Genomic DNA, 23,754 nt, shown 5'->3' with positions numbered 1-23,754 from the left:
TACAGTTTTGATATACCTGGAAGTTTCATTTTAGTGCACACTCCACAGTGAAGAGAGAATCTCATTCTACAACACCTTTCCTCTTCTGCATTGCTTGCCAAGAAACGCAATTCACTGGTGACCATTCTCAAACACTCTGTGGTTATCATGCTTTCTGTCAGAACTGTGCTGGTCCTCAGGGGGCATGTGGATGGGTCTGAATTTTGTACATACAGTTTTCGTTTGTGAATGGATTTCCCTTTGTACCTTATTGGGCACAATAGCAGTGCAGGTGCACATATCAACAATTACCATTTACAACATGTACCTACCTCCAGACCACTTGGGTTGAATTGACCGAGTTAATCTAACAAATCCCCCCCCCCCCTTTTTCTCCTGCTTGGGCACTTAAGCACATACCACCCTCTGTGGTAGAGTACCACTTTTTCTGGTAGGGACCTTCTAATTGGCCAGCTTATCACAGACCATGATCTGTGCCTCCTTAATGATGGTTCTCCTACCTACTTCAGTGCTTCCCATGGCACCTTTTCACCTGTCGATCTAACAATCTCTTCTCATAATTGTGTAGCTTTGCTACATTGGTCACTGCGTGATGACCTTTGTAATGGTGACCACTTTCCGGTGATCATGTCATTTCCTTGCCTCCACCAGACTGACTGACTCCCACATTGATCACTTCAAAGCCAACTGTCCTTTGTATACCTGTTTTGTTACATTCGCCATCTGTCAGACTGTGTTCATGAGGTTGTGTAAGCTATCTCAGACATGATCATTCATGCTGCTGGAACTGCCCCCCCCCCCCCCATCTCTCTCTCTCTCTCTCTCTCTCTCTCTCTCTCTCTCTCTCTCTCTCTCTCTCTCTCTCTCTCTCTCTCTCTCTCTCTCTCCCCCCCCCCCCCCCTATCCCTGTGGGTCCGGGGGTTAGAATAGGCCCGAGGTATTCCTGCCTGTCGTACGAGGCAACTAGGAGTAGTATCACACGTTTCGGCCTTTATGTGATGGGTGAAAATTGGGGAAGGGCGCCTTACAAGGTGCATCGTGTCCATCGGGCATTGAGATCTGTAGCCCACTTTCTCATCGTCCTGCCCATTCTCCATCTCTTGGGCGAGGACACCTTTCTGGGTGCGTTTTCCGCCATGCGCTATGCCAGGGCTTAACAACTAGCCGGTTTTGAGTGCGAGTACTCGCGTCTGCTCGGGCACGTGCTCGCGAGCAGGTGCAAGGTCCCGAAGTAGGGAGGGAGGGGAAATGCGCGCGCACGTTTGAATAGGGCCGCAACGTGCCTATTGAATTCGCGCCGACTGTGTAACATTTAAATTACTACGATCAGCTCTAACAGCCACTTCGCTGGTTAAGAATCATGTCGAGTCGCCGTTGTGTAACCCCAACCATGCTTTCGCAGTTCAACCCCCATTGAGAGGAATTGTATCTGTTTACAGAAGAAGATGGTGTTGCAAAATGTTTAGTATGTCACTAAACACTGAATTCTTTTAGGAAATTTAATTTGCAGCGACATTATATGTCATACCACGTGAAAGAGTACGGAAGTGGAAAATGTGATGGACCAGATCGTGCACAGGAAGTTATTAAACTTAAAAGGAAGCTATTCGAAGAAGATCTGGACGACGAAGAAAAATCAACTGAGGCAGCTCTCAGAGTGAGTTACAAAATTGCTTTCCTTTTAGCAAAATCCCTACGGCCCTTCACTGATGGCGATTTAATAAAATAATGTTTGGTAGTTGCAGCGGAACATTTGTGTCCATCTCAAGTTGAACAGTTTCGGATTGTGCCATTATCTAACATGACCATTATGCGTCGCATACAGGACATGGCAGACGACTTCCAGAGCCAGCTTGCAAATGTCTGTAAAGATTTTATGGCGTATTCTCTAGCTCTGGACGAAAGTATTGATATCACTGGAACAGCGCAGCTTGCCATATTTATTAGAGGTGTTACTAGAGATCTTCAGGTGAGGGAGGAGCTCCTCGATGTAGTAGCCATGAAGAACACTACAACTGGAGGTGATATTTTATGTAGTGTTGAAGAAAGTGTTGAAAATATAGGATTGTCGTGGAATTCTTTAGTTTCAGTGCCTACAGACGGTGCACCAGCGATGACAGGGAAAAAATCAGGTTTAGTTGTGCTGTTGAAAGAGAAAATGCAAAAACTGGCCGTGCCGAATGAAATAAGGGGGCATTCACTGTGTGATCCACCAGGAAAACTTATGAGCAAAGAGTATCACTCTAAAAAATGTGATGATTGTTGTTGTTCGTACAACCAATTATATAAGGAAGCATGGGCTACAACACAGACAATTTAAAAGCTTTCTTGAGGATGTAGAAAGCCAATATGGTAGCCTGCCTTATTACAGCGAGGTCCACTGGCTTAGTTGTGGCGAATTATTAAATCGATTTTTTTGCCTGTTAGATGAGATAAATATGTTCATGAAAATAAATAACATTTGTGTTCCTGAATTGAAAGAGCCTTCATGGAAATGTGATCTCGCGTTCTTAGCAGATTTAACTAGCCATCTGAATGCTTTGAACATTTCACTACAAGGTAATGATCTGCTAATTACTCATTTCATAGATCGAATATGAGCTTTTAAAATGAAATTGACACTTTGGGTGAGTCAGCTGGAAACAGGAAACCTAGATCATTTTCCTAAATTATCATCCATGCAAGATGTTCACAAAGACTGTGAACGTTATTCACATAGTTTAGTTGCCCTTAAGGAAGAATTTCATCAATGCTCTCAAGATCTGACAGCACTAGACAGTGATTTTGATTTGTTCTCCTCTCCATATTCAGCGAATATTGAAGAGATTCGTCCTGAGCTGCAACTAGAAATTATTGACCTGCAGTGTGACAGAGAATACAGAGACAAATTTAAGAACAAGAAAAACGTTTTGGATTCTACAGACACTTCCCTCAGGATAGATTTCCTCGTTTGCACAAACTGGCGGCTACAATAATATCAATGTTCGGTTCCACGTATGTTTGTAAACAACTGTTCTCTGCAATGAAATGTAACAAGACGCGCCTGAGAAACGCATTGTCTGATCGAAATTTAAACTGCACGCTGCACCTACAATGCACAAGAACAATTACTAGGAACATAGACGCAATTGTAAAGGGCAAAAAGTACAAGATAACCGAGAGTCCCACACTTCAGTGACACCTTTTATTGTGAAAGAGTTCACAAATTAATACGAATGTAGAGGCATACACTAAGCTAATAAAATTATGTGGCACATGTACATTCTCCTTTATTTGTTTCATTTGTCGCAGTAATAATTCGTGAGTGATATCCCTGCAGGTGGCCGCGGGTTTACATTGACTGGCGGCAGCTTTTGTATGCCCCACGTGACTCTCCCCACTCTCCGCTCTGGGCCGGTAGTGGGGGTAGCGTGCTCGCGCTGCTCCGTGCTTGCGCCTTGTGGCTCACAGCTTGCTCCGCGAGCACGTATGTTGTGAAGCCCTGCGCTATGCAGTGTTGATTTCTGCGTCAACGATGACCACGGACTTCTTTGCACCTGATATCCAGCACGGTAGCCAGTCCGTTGTGGTGGGGCCGCCATGCACCCTGTTGGTTGTAGACCCCTGACTACACAGGGATCACTCTGCTGATGCCTGTGCCGTTAACTCCCCATGTATGCCCAGGGGTAGATGACTATCCCCCTGGGGCATTGGGACTCCCTGCAAGGGCCATCCTGCCAGGTGGCTTTTGCTGTGACTGGGTGGCGCCCGTGGGGAGGGCCCCTGGTCGGTGTGTGTGGCATCAAGGTGCATAGCATGCGATGAAGCGTAGTCCATCATGTCTTGCTGGTGGTGAAACACCAGCAGTCTCTAAGCAATCACAAGCTCAATTAAACACACAGAAGTAAGACCCCAAATCATTCCCCTCCCTGGCCACACCATAGGAGGAACGTCAGGCTAAGGATGGCAGCGGATCTTATTTGCCCTGGTACCTTGTATCTTAGAGAGCTGATGGGGAATCTTTCATGACAATGAAGCCTCAGTTTTTTGCTGAGCATTTATCAGAGGACAAGTTCGGGGAGGTGGAGGGCTTATTCAAAATGAGATCTGGGTCAGTCTTGATCAAAACAGCATCCTCTGCCCAGTCACGAACGTTACTCGCTTGTGACAAGCTGTGGGATGTTTCTGTAACCATCATGCCCCATAAGAGCGTAAATATGGTCCAGGGTATCGTATTTCACAGAAACCTTCTTTTGAAGTCCGACGATGAGCTGCGCGTCAATTTAGAGTGGCGAGGTGTACATTTTGTCTGGCGTGTTGTGGCGGAGCCGGTTTATAGTATTTTGTGACTTTAATTACTTATAAATGATATCGCAGGTGGAAAAAAAAACCTAAAAACAAAGATGATGCGACTAACCAAACAAAAGTGCTGGCAGGTCGATAGACATACATACATACACACAAAATTCAAGCTTTCGCAACAAACAGTTGCTTCATCAGGAAAGAGGGAAGGAGAGGGTAAGACGAAAGGATGTGGGTTTTAAGGGAGAGGGTAAGGAGTCATTCCAATCTCGGGAGCAGAAAGACTTATCTTAGGGGGAAAAAAGGACAGGTATACACTCGTGTGTGCGCGCGCACACACACACACAAGCAGACATTTGTAAAAGCAAAGAGTTTGGGTAGAGATGTCTGTCGAGGCGGAAGTAAAGAGGCAAAGATGTTGTTGAAAGACAGGTGAGGTATGAGTGGCGGCAACTTGAAATTAGCGGAGGTTGAGGCCTGGTGGATAACGAGAAGAGAGGATATATTGAAGGGCAAGTTCCCATCTCCGGAGTTCGGACAGGTTGGTGTTAGTGGGAAGTACCCAGATAACCCGGACGGTGTAACACTGTGCCAAGATGTGCTGGCCGTGCACCAAGGCATGTTTAGTCACAGGGTGATCCTCATTACCAACAAACAATGTCTGCCTGTGTCCATTCATGCGAATGGACAGTTTGTTGCTGGTCATTCCCACATAGAAAGCTTCACAGTGTAGGCAGGTCAGTTGGTAAATCACGTGGGTGCTTTCACATGTGGCTCTGCCTTTGATCGTGTACACCTTCCAGGTTACAGGACTGGAGTAGGTGGTGGTGGGAGGGTGCATGGGACAGGTTTTACACTGGGGGCAGTTACAAGGGTAGGAGCCAGAGGGTAGGGAAGGTGGTTTGGGGATTTCGTAGGGATGAACTAAGAGGTTATGAAGGTTAGGTGGATGGCGGAAAGACACTCTTGGTGGAGTGGGGAGGATTTCATGAAGGATGGATCTCATTTCAGGGCAGGATTTGAGGAAGTCGTATCCCTGCTGGAGAGCCACATTCAGAGTCTCATCCAGTCCCGGAAAGTATCCTGTCACAAGTGGGGCACTTTTGGGGTTCTTCTGTGGGAGGTTCTGGGTTTGAAGGGATGAGGAAGTGGCTCTGGTTATTTGCTTCTGTACCAGGTCGGGAGGGTAGTTGCGGGATGCGAAAGCTGTTTTCAGGTTGTTGGTGTAATGCTTCAGGGATTCCGGACTGGAGCAGATCCGTTTGCCACGAAGACCTAGGCTGTAGGGAAGGACCCTTTGATGTGGAATAGGTGGCAGCTGTCATAATGGAGGTACTGTTGCTTGTTGGTGGGTTTGATGTGGACGGACGTGTGAAGCTGGCCATTGGACAGATGGAGGTCAACGTCAAGGAAAGTGGCATGGGATTTAGAGTAGGACCAGGTGAATCTGATGGAACCAAAGGAGTTGAGGTTTGAGAGGAAATTCTGGAGTTCATCTTCACTGTGAGTCCAGATCATGAAGATGTCATCAATAAATCTGTACCAAACTTTGGGTTTGCAGGCCTGGGTAACCAAGAAGGCTTCCTCTAAGCGACCCATGAATAGGTTGGCGTACGAGGGGACCATCCTGGTACCCATGGCTGTTCCCTTTAATTGTTGGTAGGTCTGGCCTTCAAAAGTGAAGAAGTTGTGGGTCAGGATGAAGTGGCTAAGGTAATGAGGAAAGAGGTTTTAGGTAGGGTGGCAGGCGATCGGCGTGAAAGGAAGTGCTCCATTGCAGCGAGGCCCTGGACGTGCGGAGTATTTGTGTATAAGGAAGTGGCATCAATGGTTACAAGGATGGTTTCCGGGGGTAACAGACTGGGTAAGGATTCCAGGTGTTCGAGAAAGTGGTTGGTGTCTTTGATGAAGGATGGGAGACTGCATGTAATGGGTTGAAGTTGTGTGAAAACACCCACGTGATTTACCAACTGACCTGCCTACACTGTGAAGCTTTCTATGTGGGAATGACCAGCAACAAACTGTCCACCCTGTGGCTAAACATGCCTTGGTGTACGGCCAGCACATCTTGGCACAGTGTTACACCATCCGGGTTATCTGGATACTTCCCACTAACACCAACCTGTCAGAACTCCGGAGATGGGAACTTGGCCTTCGGTATATCCTCTCTTCTCGTTATCCGCCAGGCCTCAACCTCCGCTAATTTCAAGTTGCAGCCACTCATACCTCACCTGTCTTTCAACAACATCTTTGCCTCTTTACTTCCGCCTCGACTGACATCTCCACCCAAACTCTTTGCCTTTACAAATGTCTGCTTGTGTCTGTGTGTGTGTGTGTGTGCGCGCGCGCATGTGTGCGTGCGCGCGCGAGTGTATACCTATCCTTTTTTCCCCCTATGGTAAGTCTTTCCGCTCCCGAGATTGGAATGACTCCTTACCCTCTCCCTTAAAACCCACATCCTTTCGTCTTTCCCTCTCCTTCCCTCTTTTCTGATGAGGCAACAGTTCGTTGCGAAAGCTTGAATCCAGTTCCCGATTGTCAGCATAACAATTCGTTTGATCTTAAAAATGATTATCCTGGCTACTACTTTTTTACTCTGCTAAAGAAATCTCCTCTTGACGTTGTGTTGAAATGTTGTCTGTAAAGTTGTGCGAGTGGCACTAAATTGCACATCATTTATCAGATTTTACACAACTGTTCCTTAAGATGGAAGCACTTTTCTCTAGCACAAGGGAACATTTAGTCTCAAAATACTACCCGTGCACAACACTGATGTATGTCTCCTATTAAAATACTTCATGTAAATCGTCCGAAATAATGAGGCTTCGTACATTGACAAATAAGAAATTGATATTACGTAATGTGCTGTGAATACTGTTTTTAAAGATTCAATCTGAGTTGAATTCTGTCTTTTAAAGTAGATTCGGCACCATCGGTGCACATTAATTTCCATTCATTTATATCTAACAATATTTATGTTTGTTAAAATTCTCGATTCAAAACTACCGCGGATATATTTTTGCTAAGATGGCGGCAGACAGACGATAGTCAATTTGACTGTTGGTATTCTCGATTCCTTTTATATCAAGTTAATATATTTAGATAAGTCCTTAAGCCTTTTGCTTTCTATTCTTTAGCATTTAAAATTATTCTCAATGAAAAATATGTCATATTTTTTATTCCAGCTATTAGTAAACTCCGCTGTAAGTTACTATCTCTAATGGTTGCGCTCCTAATTGTGGAGCTGAAAATTAACACTTAAAAACATTAATTAGTTTGGATTACAATTGAAATAAATAGAAATCCACATCTAGACAATAGCGACTGTATTTTTTCAAATAATAATTAACAATATAGTTTACAGGCTTTTTCTTTAATGACCTGACACGTCTCGTGTCCGAACAGTTCATCGGTTAGCACAGAAAGAACAACTGAACCACAATTACCACAGATAACAAAAAAGATTATAATTGTTGTTGTCTATGAATGTAGTTCTCTGATAATAGTTTTAATTCACACAGAAATTAAATTATTACAGAAATAATGAAATCATTATCATCATTTTTACACGATACAGTCTTTTTTATATGTAGTATCAATCATATTTGTTGAAGTTTGTACACTTAGTTCATTTTGACATCTTGTGGCTAGAACATAGTGTCGTGGGTATTACAGTGTCCACCAGGGTGCAAAGGATATTAAGGTTGCCACCGGTGCCTTCATCTTGGCCTTTGGGGGTGATACATTGCCCGAGAAGGTCAAGGTGATGGTCTAGCGGTATGATGTAAAGCCCTCTATCCCTTCCCCGATGCGGTGCTTTAAGTGCTGGAAGTTTGGCCACATGTCTCCCCGCTGTACTTCCAGCGTCACATGCTGAGATTGCAGACACCCATCACATCCCAATACTCCATGTACTTTGCCTCCCATCTGTGTCAACTTTGTAAATATTGTCATTTTTGTCATTTAAGATGGATTCAGGTTGTTTTGTTTGGTGTTTGTATATTTGGAGTGTTTCAAGGATGTCTTAATTTTCTGCCTTTTGGTGAGATTTGTAGGATTCTGATACTTGTGTTGTTAACATGGCGTTTTGTTTCATGCAGGTGGGTGGCTATTGCTGATGTGTGGTATTTTTTTGTTTTTTAGTGCTGCCCTGTGTTTTTGAAGGAATCTGCCTGTCTGGCGTATGTAGAAGCAGTCACAGTCCAAACATTCAGTTTTGTACACACATATGTGAGTGATAAAGTGGGTTTTGTGTGCTGCTGAGGTGGGGTAACTTCTGTCCAGTCTTGTTGTCTGTGGTAAAGGATATGCTTAAGCCTTTTCATTTGAAGTCATTGGCAATCTGATAAGAAATGTTACCTAGAAAGGGGATTGTATGGAAGATGTTATTTTCTTTTTTTGTGTGTTATGATTCCTTTGCCATTATTGAGCATTTGAGGGTGTCTACTAAGGAGCTGTTATAACCATTTGCAGTAGCTGTTTGTTTTATTATTTCAATTTCTTGTACACATAAGTCTTCAGAGAATGGTAGTTGGATAGCTCTATCGAACATGTAGTGGAATGCTGCCATTTTGTGGGCTGTGGGGTGACAAGATGAGTTGTGGATTGTAGTGTGTGATGTGGTAGGCTTAAGTTGGGAAGAACTGTCAGACAGGCTTTTCCTAAAGGCCGACACCTTGTCACAGCTTTCTTTGATCTGCATAAGGCGTATGACACTGCTTGGCATTGTCATAGTTTACTCTCCCTCAACAACTGGGGCTTTTCAGGGCTCCATGCCGATTGTTATTAGTCTGTTTTCATACCACTGGTTGTTCTGTATTAAAGTTGGCACAGCTCCCCATGGGTCCAAGAAATCAGCAGCCCACATGTCTGTGTTGAGAGTTTTTCTTTTCTTCATTGCTATGAATGGGTTAGTAATCTCTGTTTTGCTGCTGGTCACTCCTGTGTTGTTTGTCGATATTTTTTGTTTCTGTTACAGCTGCCACTTGTTAGCCACTGCTGGACACCAGCTCTGAGGTACCATCTGATGGGCCTCTGCATGGGCTCTTTCATGTAGCTTCCGAACCTCTCCTTCGAAAATGTCAGTTATGCATTTCTGCCGTCATACAATGGTTCATTCATACTTAGAACTCCACTTCTATACCATCATCTCAGTATTGCACCACAGTCCCATTTCTTGGGTCTCCTTTTTTATAAAAAGCTGGCCTCGCTGCCCGATACTCATCACCTGAAAACTAACAGCAGGTGGAAACTTAATACTCTCTGCTTCCGTGCCCGCTCATCTTGGGGGTGCGGATCGGGCTCCTCTAATCTGTATTTACTGGGCCCTGGTTTCTTCTCGACTGGACTGCGGTTGCCGGGTTTATGGCTTGGTGGCTCCTTCAGGTTTAAAACTGTTAGACCCCGTCCACCATCGTGGCATGTGTCTAGCCACCGGTGACTTTTGGACTAGTGCCGTAGACAGTCTCCTTGCCGAAGCGGGTATCTTCCTCCTTCAGATTCGATGGTACCAGCTCTTGGTCTCTGACAATTCCCTGCTCATCCCCTGTAAAACATTCTTTTTACATACGAGGGGTGTCATACTCCTGGTACCTGCCCTTCGATGGGATTACCAGTTGGAATGCACCTCACTTCCATCTGCCAAATCTCCATCTCCCCTCCCGGGACTGTGTTCCTTCCCCCCCCCCCCCCCCCCCCTGGATGGTGCCCAGGCCACAGATTAGGCACCAATTACATCCAGTTCTTAAAGAGTTTCATGGTGCTACCACCTTTCACACTGGAGGCTCTAAAAATGGATTGGAGGGGACATGCTTTTATGTCTGCTGCCAGTACTGAATGCTATTCACTGCTGGGAACATGTAGTGTGTTTACAGCAGAGCTGACAGCCATCAACAGAGTCCTCCAGCTTATTAAAACACAAGCAAGTGAGGCCCATTTAATATGTACTGACTCCGTTAGCATCTCCAGGCTATTGACCAGTGCTATTCTTGTTACCCTTTTGTCTCCGCTCACTTGTCTTTCTATGGGTCCCAAGTCATGTGGATAGCCCAGGGAATGAACTGGCTGACCGTTTGGCTAGAGGAGCACTTACTCCCCATTTGCTTTGCTGACCCCAGGTGCAGATTTGCAGAAGCACATGAGGTATCTGCTAGATTGGAAATGTAATGACATCTGCTGTGCTACTGCCTCACCTAAAAAACTTCACACAGCCAAGGAAACCGCTGCAGCATGATGCTTTTCCTTCTGCTTTTCCCAAAAGGAATCTGCAGTCCCATGTTGTCTCTGTATTGGTCATATCAGGTTACACCACAGTTTTCTCTTGTGGTTGTGGAGCCTTACAGACACTAGCTTTTGTCTTGGTGGAATGTCCTGTCCTTTTGGCTCTCTGTACTAAGTAGGGACTTCTGGACTCATTGCATCTAATATTGGCGGACAGCTCATGGGTGGTGGAACTTTGGTCTCCGTTTCTTCCATGAAACGGAGATGCTGAGTCGCAATAGGCACAGCAAAAAGTTTCACACAATTATAGCTTTCAGCCATTAAGGCCTTTGTCAGCAGTAGACACACACACACACACACACACAAACACACAAACACACAAACACAACTTGCACACATCTGCAGTCTGAGAGAACTGAAACCACACTGTGAGCAGCAGCACCAGAGCATGATGGGAGTGGTGACTGGGTGGGGGGTAAGGATTAGGCTGGGACAGGGGGGGGGGGGGGGATAGTATGGTGGCCGCCCGGTGTGGCCGAGCGGTTCTAGGCGCTTCAGTCTGGAATCGCGCGACCGCTACGGTCGCAGGTTCGAATCCTGCCTCAGGGATGGATGTGTGTGATGTCCTTAGGTTAGTTAGGTTGAAATAGTTCTAAGTTCTAGGGGACTGACGACCTGAGATGTTAAGTCCCATAGTGCTCAAAGCCATTTGAACCATTTGATAGTATGGTGGGAATGGTGGACAGTGAAGTGTTGCAGCTTAAATGGAGGGCAGGAGAGAAGGTACAGAGGGGGAGGGGGGTAAGTAGCAGAAAGGAGAGAAATAAAAAGAAATTAAAAGACTGGGTGTGGTGGTGAAATGACAGCTGTGTAGTGCTGGAATGGGAACAGGGAGGGGCTGGATAGGTGAGGACAGTGACTAACGAAAATTGAGGCCAGGAGGGTTGCGGAAACGTAGGATGTATTGCAGGGAAAGTTCCCACCTGCGCAACTCAGAAAAGCTGGTGTTGGTGGGAAGGATCCATATGGCACAGGCTGTGAAGCAGTCATTGAGGTGAGGGATATCATATTTGGCAGTGTGTTCTGCAACAGGGTGGTCCACTTGTTTTTTGGTCTCAGTTTGTCGGTGGCCATTCATGCGGACAGACAGCTTGCTGGTTATCATGCCTACATAGAATGCAGCACAGTGGTTGCAGCTTAGCCTGTAAATCGCATGATGATGTGCAAGTTGCATTTGTGTGCGTGTGCCTAGGCTCGCGCACGTGTGTGTGTGTGCGTGTGCGTGTGCGTGTGCGTGTGTGTGTGTGTGTGTGTGTGTGTGTCTACTGCTGACAAAGGCCTTAATGGCCGAAAGCTACAATTGTGTAAATCTTTTTGTTGTGCCTATCGCAACTCGGCATCTCCACAATATAGTGAGTAGCAACTTCCCTTCTCTGGTTTTGTTACATTCCATCCTGGATTTTCTGATGTTTGATTTCTTCCATGAAAGTGGTTTTTCATTCTCAGTTACAAGGTTTTATTCTACCCCCAGAGCAGGGTCAGAATGATTCGGAATGGGGTGTCTCCTACTGGAAGCTAGGTCTGGAGGGTCCCTGATCCTACCACCATGACCAGACTACTGTTTTGTCCCTCTTTTACTCTGTTTTAATTGCTTTAGATTTGGCTCGGCTCCTTTCTGCCGCACCCAGTTTTCTATTCTGGGTGTCACATTTTGTTGAATGGTAGGCTGTGTTGATTGTAATGGACCAGGGGTGGGACACCCAGAGACAACCAGTTGCTTACTTTCCTATTTCCTTCACCTTGCTTTGAATATTGATGGAACAGATGATCACCATTACGTTTTTAGCCTTCTCACTTTTACTGTTATGGCTCTCCCAACTAGATAAGAAAGCATTCTTGGTGGACGTCTCTACTTACGGATGAATCACCCTTGGATCGAGAGATTGATGACATCATTGTTTGATGTCAAACCCTCCCTCTGCCCCCGGTCACTCCTCTCCCACCCCAACCAGCCAACAGAAATAGTTTCACCAAGGAAGATCATAATACGGTACCTTCTTTCAATCAATGTACAAGCTTCTGTAAAAACTGCAGGTCATTCCTATTTTAAAGAAGGGTTGTAGGACAGATGAGCATAGCATTTGCTTCAGTCTGTTGTTGTAGGATTTTGGAACATGTTTTATGCCCGAGAATTGACATTTTTGGAGAATGAGAAATCTCCTCTATAAAAATCAACAGATTCCACAGCAGAGAGCCTGCAAAACTCAGCTTGCTCAATTCCTCCACGAGATCCATAGCATTGTAGTCAACGGCACTCAGGTTGATGCCCTGTTTTGTTACTTCACTGTCCTGCTCTGCCATTTAGTGAAAATATGAGAGCTTATTGTGTATCAGACTAGATCTGTGCCTGGGTTCAGGACACCCTTGCAGACAGAACTCAGCATGTCACTCTTAATGGAGCAGAATCAACAGATGTAAAGGTAATTGTGGGAGTACCCAAAGGAAGTGCGGTATGACCATTACTGTTTATGATGTGTATAAATGATCTAGTAACATGTGTTGGGAGCTCTTCAGGCTGTTCATGGATGACACAGTTGTCTATAAGAAGGTAGCAATGCCAGAAGACAGTAACAATTTGCAGAAGGGCTTACAGAGGCTTGGTGAATGGTGCAGGGACTGTGAATACATGAGAAAATAAATCTGTTACCATATCCCTACATTATTGATGATAACTCACTGCAAACAGTAACTACCATAAAATATCTGAGTAGCTACCTGGAGTGACCTTAAGTGGAATGACCACATAAAACAGTAGTAGGAAAATCAGGTGCCAGACTATAACTCATAGGAAGAATCTTAAGAAAATGTAATTCATCCACTAAAGAAGTGGCTTGTGGGATGCTTGTTTGACTGATTCTTGAGTATTTTTCATCAGTCTGGGACCCCTTCCAGGAAGGACTGATGGAAGAGAGAGAAAATCCAACAGCCATTCGCAAATTGAACAGGGAAGGGGAGGATTGGGGGTCGGTTAATGGTAACAGATGTGCTCTCCACCACACACTGTCAGGTGGCTTGTGTATTGATGTAGGTGTAAGTCAATATATGTATGCCATTATTCTTAACAGGTTCAATAACGCAAGTAACACACTGTTGATCCACAAAAGTAAAAGAATTCCCTATCTGTATATTTGGACTGATTCTTCATTTGTGAGGTCTCTACTAAATATGATTTGTGCCTAAAAGAATGCACATAATTGGTTTTGCAGTAAGAACAGGTATACTTATAAACATTTATTTTTCAACAATTCATCATTTTACAGTTATGAGTTTTGCCAAATTGTAGTCTCATTGAGATGTTTTGTCATAATTGATTCTGACGTACATGTATACTCCACAGACCATAGTACAGTGCATGGTTGATTGTGTTTTGTCCCAGTATTCTGTCTTACGAGCATGTATGGTAGGAGTAAGTAACTGTTTGTATGCTCCTGAATGTATCTTGGCTTATCATCATGATGCCAACCTAAGATACAAAATGAAGGCTCAGTAACTGTTGCACAGTTTGCTATAAATGTTTTCTAAATGTGCCCAGAACTATTTTGCAATATCACCACCATTCTTCCAGCAATTTCAATTAACTTAACAAATCCTGATCTAGGCATCAAACATAAACTGTTATTGTGAAACTGAACTGTCCTGGCTTGCTGTCTGTCAACTACTTTCAGCAGTTACTTAATGTTACTTAACTCTGAAATATTAGGGTTTTGTGTGTGTGTGTGTGTGTGTGTGTGTGTGTGTGTGTGTGTGTGTGTGTGTGTGTCATGTTGTCGCTAAATGCATATACCTTCTGTTTCAGACACTTTATGAAGCCATTACAACAGCTGATGCAGAACTGCCGCAGGATTGAGTTTCTAGATTTGGGTTGCTTGGAGGAGATATGCCAACACGCATCAAAGCTTACATATATCTTGGGTCAGAATCATGCCCGTTCTGTTCATCATTTGAGGCTCGCCTCAATCAAGGATGATCCTGAATGCTACCTTCTGGATGAACTGCCTCCAGCACTCTTTCGGCCCTTCCAAATGTTGCAGGTAGCAGTGTGTTTCATTATACTTAGCTAATAACAATAGTAATTAATTTAAGCCTGGAAACCAAGTGAAGTGGCATTTTTGTAAGTCCATGTACTGCTATTGGGCAAGACTAAAACATTAATGGGTGCACAGTTACACCGATTTAGGTTTTACTGAATCGCATTAATGACATGCTGGCCAAGTTTAATAAACAAGCCGCAGTGGAAAGGTTCCTTATTCAATTGAGCTAACATCACATTTCTGTCAATGAAAATATACCAAGTAAGTTTCCATCATTCCCAAACTTTGTTTCCTCTTCAATAATGTGGATAGATTTATTTAATTTTTGGTACCTTTGGTGTGGAATGGAAGATGACTTACAGCAGAGTTCAACAAATGTTGTCCAAGCCTGTACATAGTGGAATAAAGTTGTTATACCTATTATGGTGGTCTTGATGAGCAGTAATTCAAACGCTGTGTCACACTTTGTAGCAACAAATCATCTATCACAGACTGAGAAGATAACTCAGATGGAAGGTGATATAAAACCTTTCGAAGGCTTCAGTCTTCTTGTAATGCCTCAGATACCCTTGATTCAAACAACATAAAGTCCAGGATGATGTGAACTGCAAACTTAGCTGCAACCACTGTGTTGTGTTCTATGTGGGCATGACTATGAATAAATTGTCTGTCCACAGGAATGGCCACTACCAGATGTGGTCAAGGGACAGCTGGACCACTCAGTTGCTGAACATGACATTCAGTATAGTGTGCTTCACTTTCACTGCTTCACAGCTTGTGCCTTCTAGGGTCTTCCCACCAACCCCAACTTTTCTGACTTGCACAGATGGTAACTTTCCCTACAACATATCCCTCGTTCCCATAACCCCTGTGGTCTCTACCAATGCTGATCTCTGCCCGCCATTCACCAGCCTATCCCCTTCCATCTTCACATTGCAATACACGCATACACCTTGTGTTCCTCCTATGCACCTACAAGTCATTTGCTCTACTCTTTCTCTCTCCCCCCTCCCTGTTCCTTCTCAGTTCCCCCCCCCCCCCCCCCTCCTTTCAGTACAGTGCCCCGATGCTGTACCTAGCAATCCTATCCTGTCCTCACTATGTCCCAGGACCCTCCCATGGCCAGCACTACCACCTTCACCCACCCTACCTTATTACACCTTCCCACGACATGCTGTCTCCTTAAGCCCACAACCCATCCGAGCAGATTGCTGCACGTCAGATGCTGTTGCATACGGGCCATAGTGCCCGGAGGCAATAGCTACATATGAGAGTTGTTCTTGTCTAGTGGTGATACTATTGCTCCTGCTGTTGTTTTTGTTTGAATTTGTTAGAATTCCACTCCTGAGGAATATCTTGTCCAAAAGTTTGTATACTTCTACTAATTTTTTCATTGTGCCTATCTATGACCCAACATCCCCTCTATTTTGCGAGCAGCAATCCATCCTTTCCATTTGTAATCTTGATTGGAAGAGGTGGTAGGCTGTTTGATTTATGCATATGTATATACTTCACTATTAAAGGATTTTTTATTAAGGAGCTAAGTTTAGGCTTTAATTACAAGTGAACCAATAGGCCTATCAGAAAAAGGAAATATAAAAATATTTTTCTTGTTTTGTTCTGTGTTAGGCTGTATGGAGCAGTTTGGTTTCAAAGCTGAATATATATTAGATTGTGGTAAGGATTGTCTGGTTTTGCGTGTCTTAGCTAGGAACTGTTCACTTTAAAACTATATAGCTTGAAATATATTTATGCGATGTTAATGAAATTATTAATAGGTTATGGGTACATGTATTGGTTGTGGAAATGTCAAGTTAGAGAATTTTTGTCACCCCAAAATAAAGTTCTGATGATTTTGTGAAACTCCAGGAAAAAAGTATCCTGGCAGTGGAAACTGTGGGTTTGTTTTGAAGATCTTGTTAATTGTTTTAAGAAGCTGCAACCACTGTGACTGTACAGACTGATATAGATTTTATGAAGAGTAACATTAAACAGCTGTCGTTTGCTTGTTGGATTGTGCCGTTAGTAACATGCAAGATTGTGAATTCGAGTGCAGCATTGCTGTGTACTGTAGCCTACCCCAGGTGTCTGGAAACAATACCTATGACCTTGCTTTGTCTGTATGCTATTGCTAATATCTGATTGTCTCCATTGCAGTAATTATGTCGCATCAAGATGCCTCCGAGATCATCATCAGCAGGTGAACTTGCAATGGTTTCAAGCTATTTCTTTCGTTCGAAGTAAGGGGGAAAATTAGAGCGACAGTATGTGTCCTGTGTACCAGAAAGTGGCACATTGTCTTGAAGTATTGTTATTGTCAGTGAAGAGAATAGGAGCTACTTCAAAGGCGAATGATGGAAAAACCTCACCCACGTCATGAAAGAAACAGTGTTTTTCTGCAGGACATCCAAAACTGAAGTTAATGATTTCACTTTGTGCACAACACAAAGAACTACCAAAGATTTTTGCATGAATAGGGTACTCCTCACAATGAAAAATTTCCACCTTAAAGTGAACTGTCTGGAAATGTCCTTCATATTGAACCAGTCGTACTCTGGATGAATGACACTTTTCCGATTCTACGAAACTTTTCAATTTTTCAGATGAAGAATACTGGTAGATACAATTAGTTTAAAGATGTGAAAATAATATAAATAGCTCTTGTAAAAATAGTACAGTATGATGTTTCTAAATGGGGAGCAAACCATTTTTAAACCTGGTGTTGAAAGTTCAAAGCCCTCTTGAGAAAAGGTGTTGGAAGATGGATTTTTTTGTATGACAAAAAGCATTAAGTGTGAAAGTTAAAACAATGCTGCATTCTTTCCGAGCCACAACTCTTATACCTGATAGTGGCAGCATAGCACCTGATTCTGTGAAATAGTCCTTCAAAACAAACCTACGCTTTCTGTTACATGTTTCTCCTGGGCTAAGAATAAGTTCCTTTAGAAAAATAAGAACTTGTTTTTGGGTTATTGAAAAATACTGTAACATGAGATTTCCACTACCAATATATGTGCCTGTAAACCATTAAACTTTCATTAACACTGGAGAAACATATTTCAGACATCCCCCAGGGAGCTCGCCACTCTTTGACGGGTTCATGCTTGACTGCCACGGGGCTCCAGCCTTTGTAGCATTTTTTCCCCTCTGCACTCCATGCCTATCCTCTTGATAGCCTTTTCCCCTCCCTTGGGGAACATGTCTGGGGTGTTATTGGGAATGTTCTGCAATGTCTGTCGCCGACATAAAAACAGTCTCACCTTTGTTTTTGGCTCCCTTGTCCTTGCTTTGTTTCCCTTCTCCTCTCATTGCTTTGCTTTGGCGTTTGAGGTTCCTCTTTTTCTTCCTCCTCCCTGTGCGTTCCTGACGGCCGGCCCGTGCGTCAGACGCATAATAGGTGACTGGGTATTGCATTATTCTCAACCCCAGGTTGACAGGTAGGGTTTGCATGTACCCTCTGGTACAGGCCAGGCCCGTGGAGGGGTGATTGCCTGAGCTGCAACCTTCCCAAGTTGCAGACTGTTCCCTCTGTCAGGTGTTCGGGAGGTGTGGACAATCACCTAAGGTGGGTGTGCCCCCTTGTGAAGGAGGCTCCCAGTTGGAAGGAGCACGCCACCGGAGACACTGGCAATTATGGGGGATTTTCTTGCAACGAGTCAATCATCTTCTCAATCCAATTCTATGAAATGTAATAAGGCTAATGATTCAAAGACTCTTCCTGCTGCACCATGGTTCCTTGTAGTCTCACGAACTGAAGGAGGTCAGTCCTTCGCCACGGTAAATCCGTTTATTATTCAGAAAGGTGTTGATGCAATTGCCAGCCCTGTGAAATCCTCCTCTCATTTACGGAATGGCACTTTGCTTTTGGAGACTTCTTCTGATACTAAAGCACAACAACTGCTTGCTGCCTCGCTTCTCCACGGCCAACCTGTTCATGTCGAGGCTCATGGAACTTTGAATTCTTCCCATGGTGTTATTTACACCAGACTGCTCCACTGTCTGAGGCCGAAATCCAATCTTACCTCTGATCAGGGTGTCATGGCCATCCATCGTGTAATGAAAAAGATAGATTCCTCCTTAGTGCCCACCCACACTCTTTTTCTCACCTTTGAGAGAGTGGTGCTTCCATCCAAGATCAAAGCAGGCTATAAAATTATCACAGTCCAGCTGTACATTCTGAACTCGATGTGCTGCTACCAGTGTCATCGTTTTAACCACCACACACTAGAACGTCATGTTGACACCCAGCCAAATGTGTAACCTATGGTAGGGATGCACACGAGGGTGATTGTCCGCCTCTTTCTCCCCACTGTATCAACTGCAATTGCAGCCATGCTGCCTCCTCTCAGGATTGTCCTGTGTGTCATGATGAGCGGGCTGTCTTAGAGATCCGGGTAAAGAAAAAAATGCCTTACTAAGTAGCTCGCAAGTTTCTGGTTAGTCGCAAACCCTGTGTTCTCCCGTCTGGCACCTGTAGTTCTGTTCTTGCTACTCCTCACTCCAAGGAGGACATGGCCATGCAGACATGCTACCTCTAATTCAGCTCTGAGGTTGTGAAATTGCCCAGTGTCAAAGTAACATCACCATCCTCCTGTCCAGCTGTGCAACAAGCCATCAAACTCTCGCCTCAAGGGGCGAAGCCACCAGCTTCACAACCGGTAGGCCGGAAAGGACAGAAGGAGTATTTCCTGGAAGACTTCCTCCATCCCTCCAGCCAAACAACACCCGAGTCCTTCGATCCTTTCCGGTTAGAGTAGTAGTCCACGAAAGGCAAACAGTCTTCTCCCTTGCCAACTAGAAGATCCTCTTCGGCCTCCATGTCACCAGTGTGCACTACCAACCATTTCTCAGCATTGAACTCCACAGATCAACCGCACAGGCAAGCCAATGCGTCTGTGGACCCCATGGAGCAGGATCCTCGTGCTTCTGTGCCCTATAGTAGGGACTCTTCACCAGCTGACACTCTCCTCCAATGGAACATTTGCGGCATTTAGTCCCACAAAGAGGATTTATGGCTGCTTTTAGTATCGCAGCATCCCCTTGTACTCTGCCTTCAGAAAACAAAATTGCGCCTTCACGACTGCTTTGAGCTTTCACATTTCTTACCGATTTGTTTTGACCTTCCCCCTGAGGTCAGAATTCCATCTCATGGGGGCATCATGCTGCTCATACGGGATGACATTCATAGTCAACCCATCTCCCTGACTATCCATCTTCAAGTTGTTACAGTTCACCATTCTCTTCCCCACCTGACTTTTTCCCTCTGTACCATTTATATCCCTCCGTCATTGGTGACTTTAATGCGCACCATCCCCTTTGGAGTTCTCCCAGGACATGTCAGAGGTGCTGTCTTGGCTGACCGCCTTAACCAACTTAACATCTTCTGCCTTAACACTGGAGCACCCACTTTCTTTTCCAACTCGTCACACACCTATTCGCACTTGGACCTATCCTTCTGCACTGCCCAGCTTGCCCATCGTGGTCTGTTCTTTCAGACACCTACTCGATCGACCATTTCTTGTGTGCTATCCATTTGCTGACTCCTACCCCATCCACGTGTACGTCCAAATGGCAGCTTACTAAGGCTGACTGGGAGCTTTACTCCTCCCTGGCGATCTTTGAAGAACAAGATTTACCCAGTTGTAAAGATCAGGTGGAATATCTCACCAATGTTATCCTTACTGCTGCAGAACGTTCCGTTCCGTGCTCTTTCTCTTTACCACGTCGTGTCCCAGTCTCTTGGTGGACTGAGGCATGCCGTGACACAATTCATGCACAGAGACATGCTCTCCGCATTTGTAACTGGCATCCTACAATGATAAACTGCATTCATTATAAACAGATGCATGCAAAGTGTCGTCGCATTCTTCGATATAGCAAAAGAGCTAGCTGGATTTTATTCACTAGTTCTTTTAACAGTTCCACCCCTCCCTCTGTCATGTCTGATGACTCTGGGACCAAGATCCATTCCCCAATTTTCGGCCTGACAGTAGCAGACAATGTCATCGTGAACACTATTGCAGTTTTCAACACCTGGGGCCGCCATTTTGTGGAAGTTTCGAGCTCTTCCCACTACCACCCTGCCTTCCTCAATCGGAAATGAGTGGAGGAGCTCGGGTGATACCTTTCTCTTCTCTGAATCATGAGTGCTACAGTGCCGCCTTTACCATGATGGAGCTAGATCATGCTCTCAGATCATTCCAATCCTCTGCCCCAGAGCCAGACACCATCCACATTCAGATGTTGCAGCACCTTTCTCTTGCAGCAGGCGCTTACTGCTTAACACATACAACTGCATCTGGGCAGAGGACACATTTCCCGGATGCTGGTGTGAAGGCACCGTCATACCCATACCTAAGCCCAGTAAGGACAAAAACCTTGCTTCTAGCTACCACCCATCTCTCTAACAACAGCGTTTGCAAGGTGATGGAATGTATGATTCATGCCCGGCTGGTGTGTTGGCTCAAGTCTCACAATTTACTGACAACTGCACAGTGTGGATTTAGAGTGTGGCATTCTGCAGTTGACCATTTCATTACTTTGGTTGCCTATGTCATGAATGGTTTTCTGCGGAAATTCCAGACTGTAGCCATGTTTTTAGATTTGGAGAAGGCCTACGACACCTACTGGAGAACTGGTATCTTCCGTACTCTTTACACTTGGGCCTTCCGTGGCCACCTGCCCTGTTTCCTTCAGGCATTTTTAAAAGACAGAGTTTTCAAGGTGTATGTGGGTTCTGCCTTGTCGGATACCTTTATCCAGGAAAACAGTGTGCCTCAGGGTTCCGTCCTGAGCATCATCCTCTTCGCTATCACCATTAACCCAATAATGGCCTGTCTCCCGCCGCGCATCTCTGGCTCCATTTTTGTGAATGATTTTGCCATCTATTGCTTGTACTGGTCCCTTGTCTGTTCGAGACACGACTATGGGTGCTTTGTTTATGCATCTGCACGTCCATCTGCCTTACACAGTCTCAACACTATCTACCATTGTGGCATCCGTTTGGTCATGGGTGCCTTTTACACTAGCCCGGTTGAGAGTCTGTATGCTGAAGCTGCTGAACTACCACTGTCCCACCGTGACTTTCTCCTCAGTAGGTATGCATGCCGTTTGTCTGCTATGCATGGCCAACCCATCCTATGCCTCCTCCTTTGAGGATTCCTTTGATTGGCAGTATGGGTGCGTCCCTCTTCTGTTACCTCCTGGAGTCCGCTTTCGACACTTGCTACGGTGGCTTAACTTCACACTACCTGCAGCTTTCCAAGGGGTGTGAATGCTTCACCACCTTGTCTTCATGAAGTGGCCCATGTTAACCTTGGCCTTCATTTGCTTCCTAAGGACACTACTCAGCCTCTGTCTATCGCATTCAGTTTCACGACCTTCGCTTGGAACTTTGCGATAGTACCTTTATATACACCGATGGCTCTTGGACTGCCCCTGGGGTTGGGTGTGCCTTCGTCATTGGCACCCGTGTCTTTCGATATTGACTTCCAGCACACTGCTCAGTATTTACAGCCGAGCTCTTCTCCCTGTATCAGGCCACGGATTATATCCGGCGACACAGACATTTCAATTGTGTCCTCGGCTCAGACTCACTCAGCACCCTTCAAAGTCTATGTGAGCTGTACACCGCTCATCTGTTAGTGCAGCGGTTCCAGGAAAACTGTCACTTGCTCACTCTTGGTGGAGCCATTGTGATGTTTCTGTGGGTTCCTGGACATGTTGGTCTGCCAGGGAACGAGACTGCTGCCAAGGCTGCAGTCCTCATACCTCAGCCCGTGAGTTCCTATATTCCCTCCGATGATCTCTGTGTTGCTTCTGTCAGAAGGTGGTGTCCCTTTGGCATCACCAGTGGTCCTCCCTTCAAGGGAATAAGCTCCGACTTAGTAACCCTCTCCCAGCAGCTTGGGTGACCGCCTCTCTGCCCTCCTGCCGGGAAGAGATTATTTAAACTCAGCTGTGTATTGGACACTGCCTTTTTAGCCATCGTTATTTGCTAAGTGGTGCTACCCCACCACTTTGTACACATTGCACCCAAGTTTTAAGCATCCACCTCTTTCTGATGGAACGCCCTTTTTTTAACCACTTATGTTCCAGCTTGGGTTTGCCGCCTGATTTATCAGCCATTTTAGCACAACACAAGCTGTTGACTGGTTTTTACTTTTTTATCTGCCAAAGCAATGTGGCGAAGGCAATTTAATTTTCAGTTTTGGACCTCCATTTCTGTATGGTATCTAAAAAGACACTTTCCCACATGCCTGTTTTTAGCTGTCTACTATTATGTCAATTGAGATTGACGTATAGTAGTTTAATTCCTCTCTGTTTCGTGTTCTATAATTTTGACTTGGGCTCGTATGACCCCAATTGTTTTTTGCACCCTAAAGCAAAACAAAACCAAACCAATATTTCAGACACAAAGGAATTACTGACATTGGCTGAGAGCGGGCATTGATTGAACTCTCTGGAGAAAGTTGAAAATTTGTGCCAGACCAGGATTCAGACCCAGATCTCCTGCTTACTTGGCAGATGCTCTGACCACTAAGCTGTTTGGACACAGTGGTCATTGCAACTGCACAGACTGCCTTAGCAAGTCCCCCCCCCCCTCCCCAATCAGACCCAACTTATCCACACACTGCTGTTGTAGTGCCCATTACCCCTTATCCTCATTACTTGTGGCATTTCACAGATTCCCTGGTATGCATCTGCACTGAAGAGATCGTTGGCCATCTCAGCTTAATTATACAGTGTGTGTCAACAAGGACTTTACAACTTTGGAATGATATAGAAATTTTAACTTACAGAATCAGTACATGGGTCATTTTAAAGCAAACAGCCTCACGTTTAACATAAAAGTGTCAATTGTCATTTTGGTTCGATGTGCTACCATCTGTGGTACAGCAAACATCTCATCAGTAATCCATTTCTTCCCACACTCATTACTGCAAATCTGAGATAAATTGTGCAATGGCAGTGTAGATTTGATTTTTCAGGTTGGCTAAATTGTTTGTTAGGGTAGGAGTACACACATAAAACTGCCGAGTAAGAAATTCGGTGATGTCAAGTTTGGGGAGCGAGGTGACTCTTCACGGGCAATCCACCGATCTGGGAAGCAATAAGTTGTGGAAACCTTGAACTTCAGTGAGGAAATAAGGTGGTGCACCAT

General features: G+C 44.8%; 1 protein-coding gene across 2 annotated transcripts in view; it reads left to right on the top strand.

Moving 5' to 3' along the window:
• The window catches only part of LOC126190701 (F-box only protein 33), a 124,461-nt gene that overhangs the window by 17,980 nt on the left and 82,727 nt on the right, over window positions 1–23,754 (top strand). For both annotated transcript variants that reach the window (XM_049931168.1, XM_049931167.1), the window contains exon 2: window positions 14,357–14,591. In XM_049931168.1, the coding sequence (XP_049787125.1) occupies window positions 14,357–14,591 (235 nt within the window). The remainder of the gene's footprint in view (window positions 1–14,356; window positions 14,592–23,754) is intronic.

This window comes from Schistocerca cancellata, chromosome 6 (genome assembly GCF_023864275.1).
Source record: "Schistocerca cancellata isolate TAMUIC-IGC-003103 chromosome 6, iqSchCanc2.1, whole genome shotgun sequence".
Classification (NCBI taxonomy): Eukaryota; Metazoa; Arthropoda; class Insecta; order Orthoptera; family Acrididae; genus Schistocerca; species Schistocerca cancellata.
The sequence above is the reverse complement of the archived record's forward strand: the minus strand, read 5'-3'. Positions and strand labels throughout refer to the sequence as shown.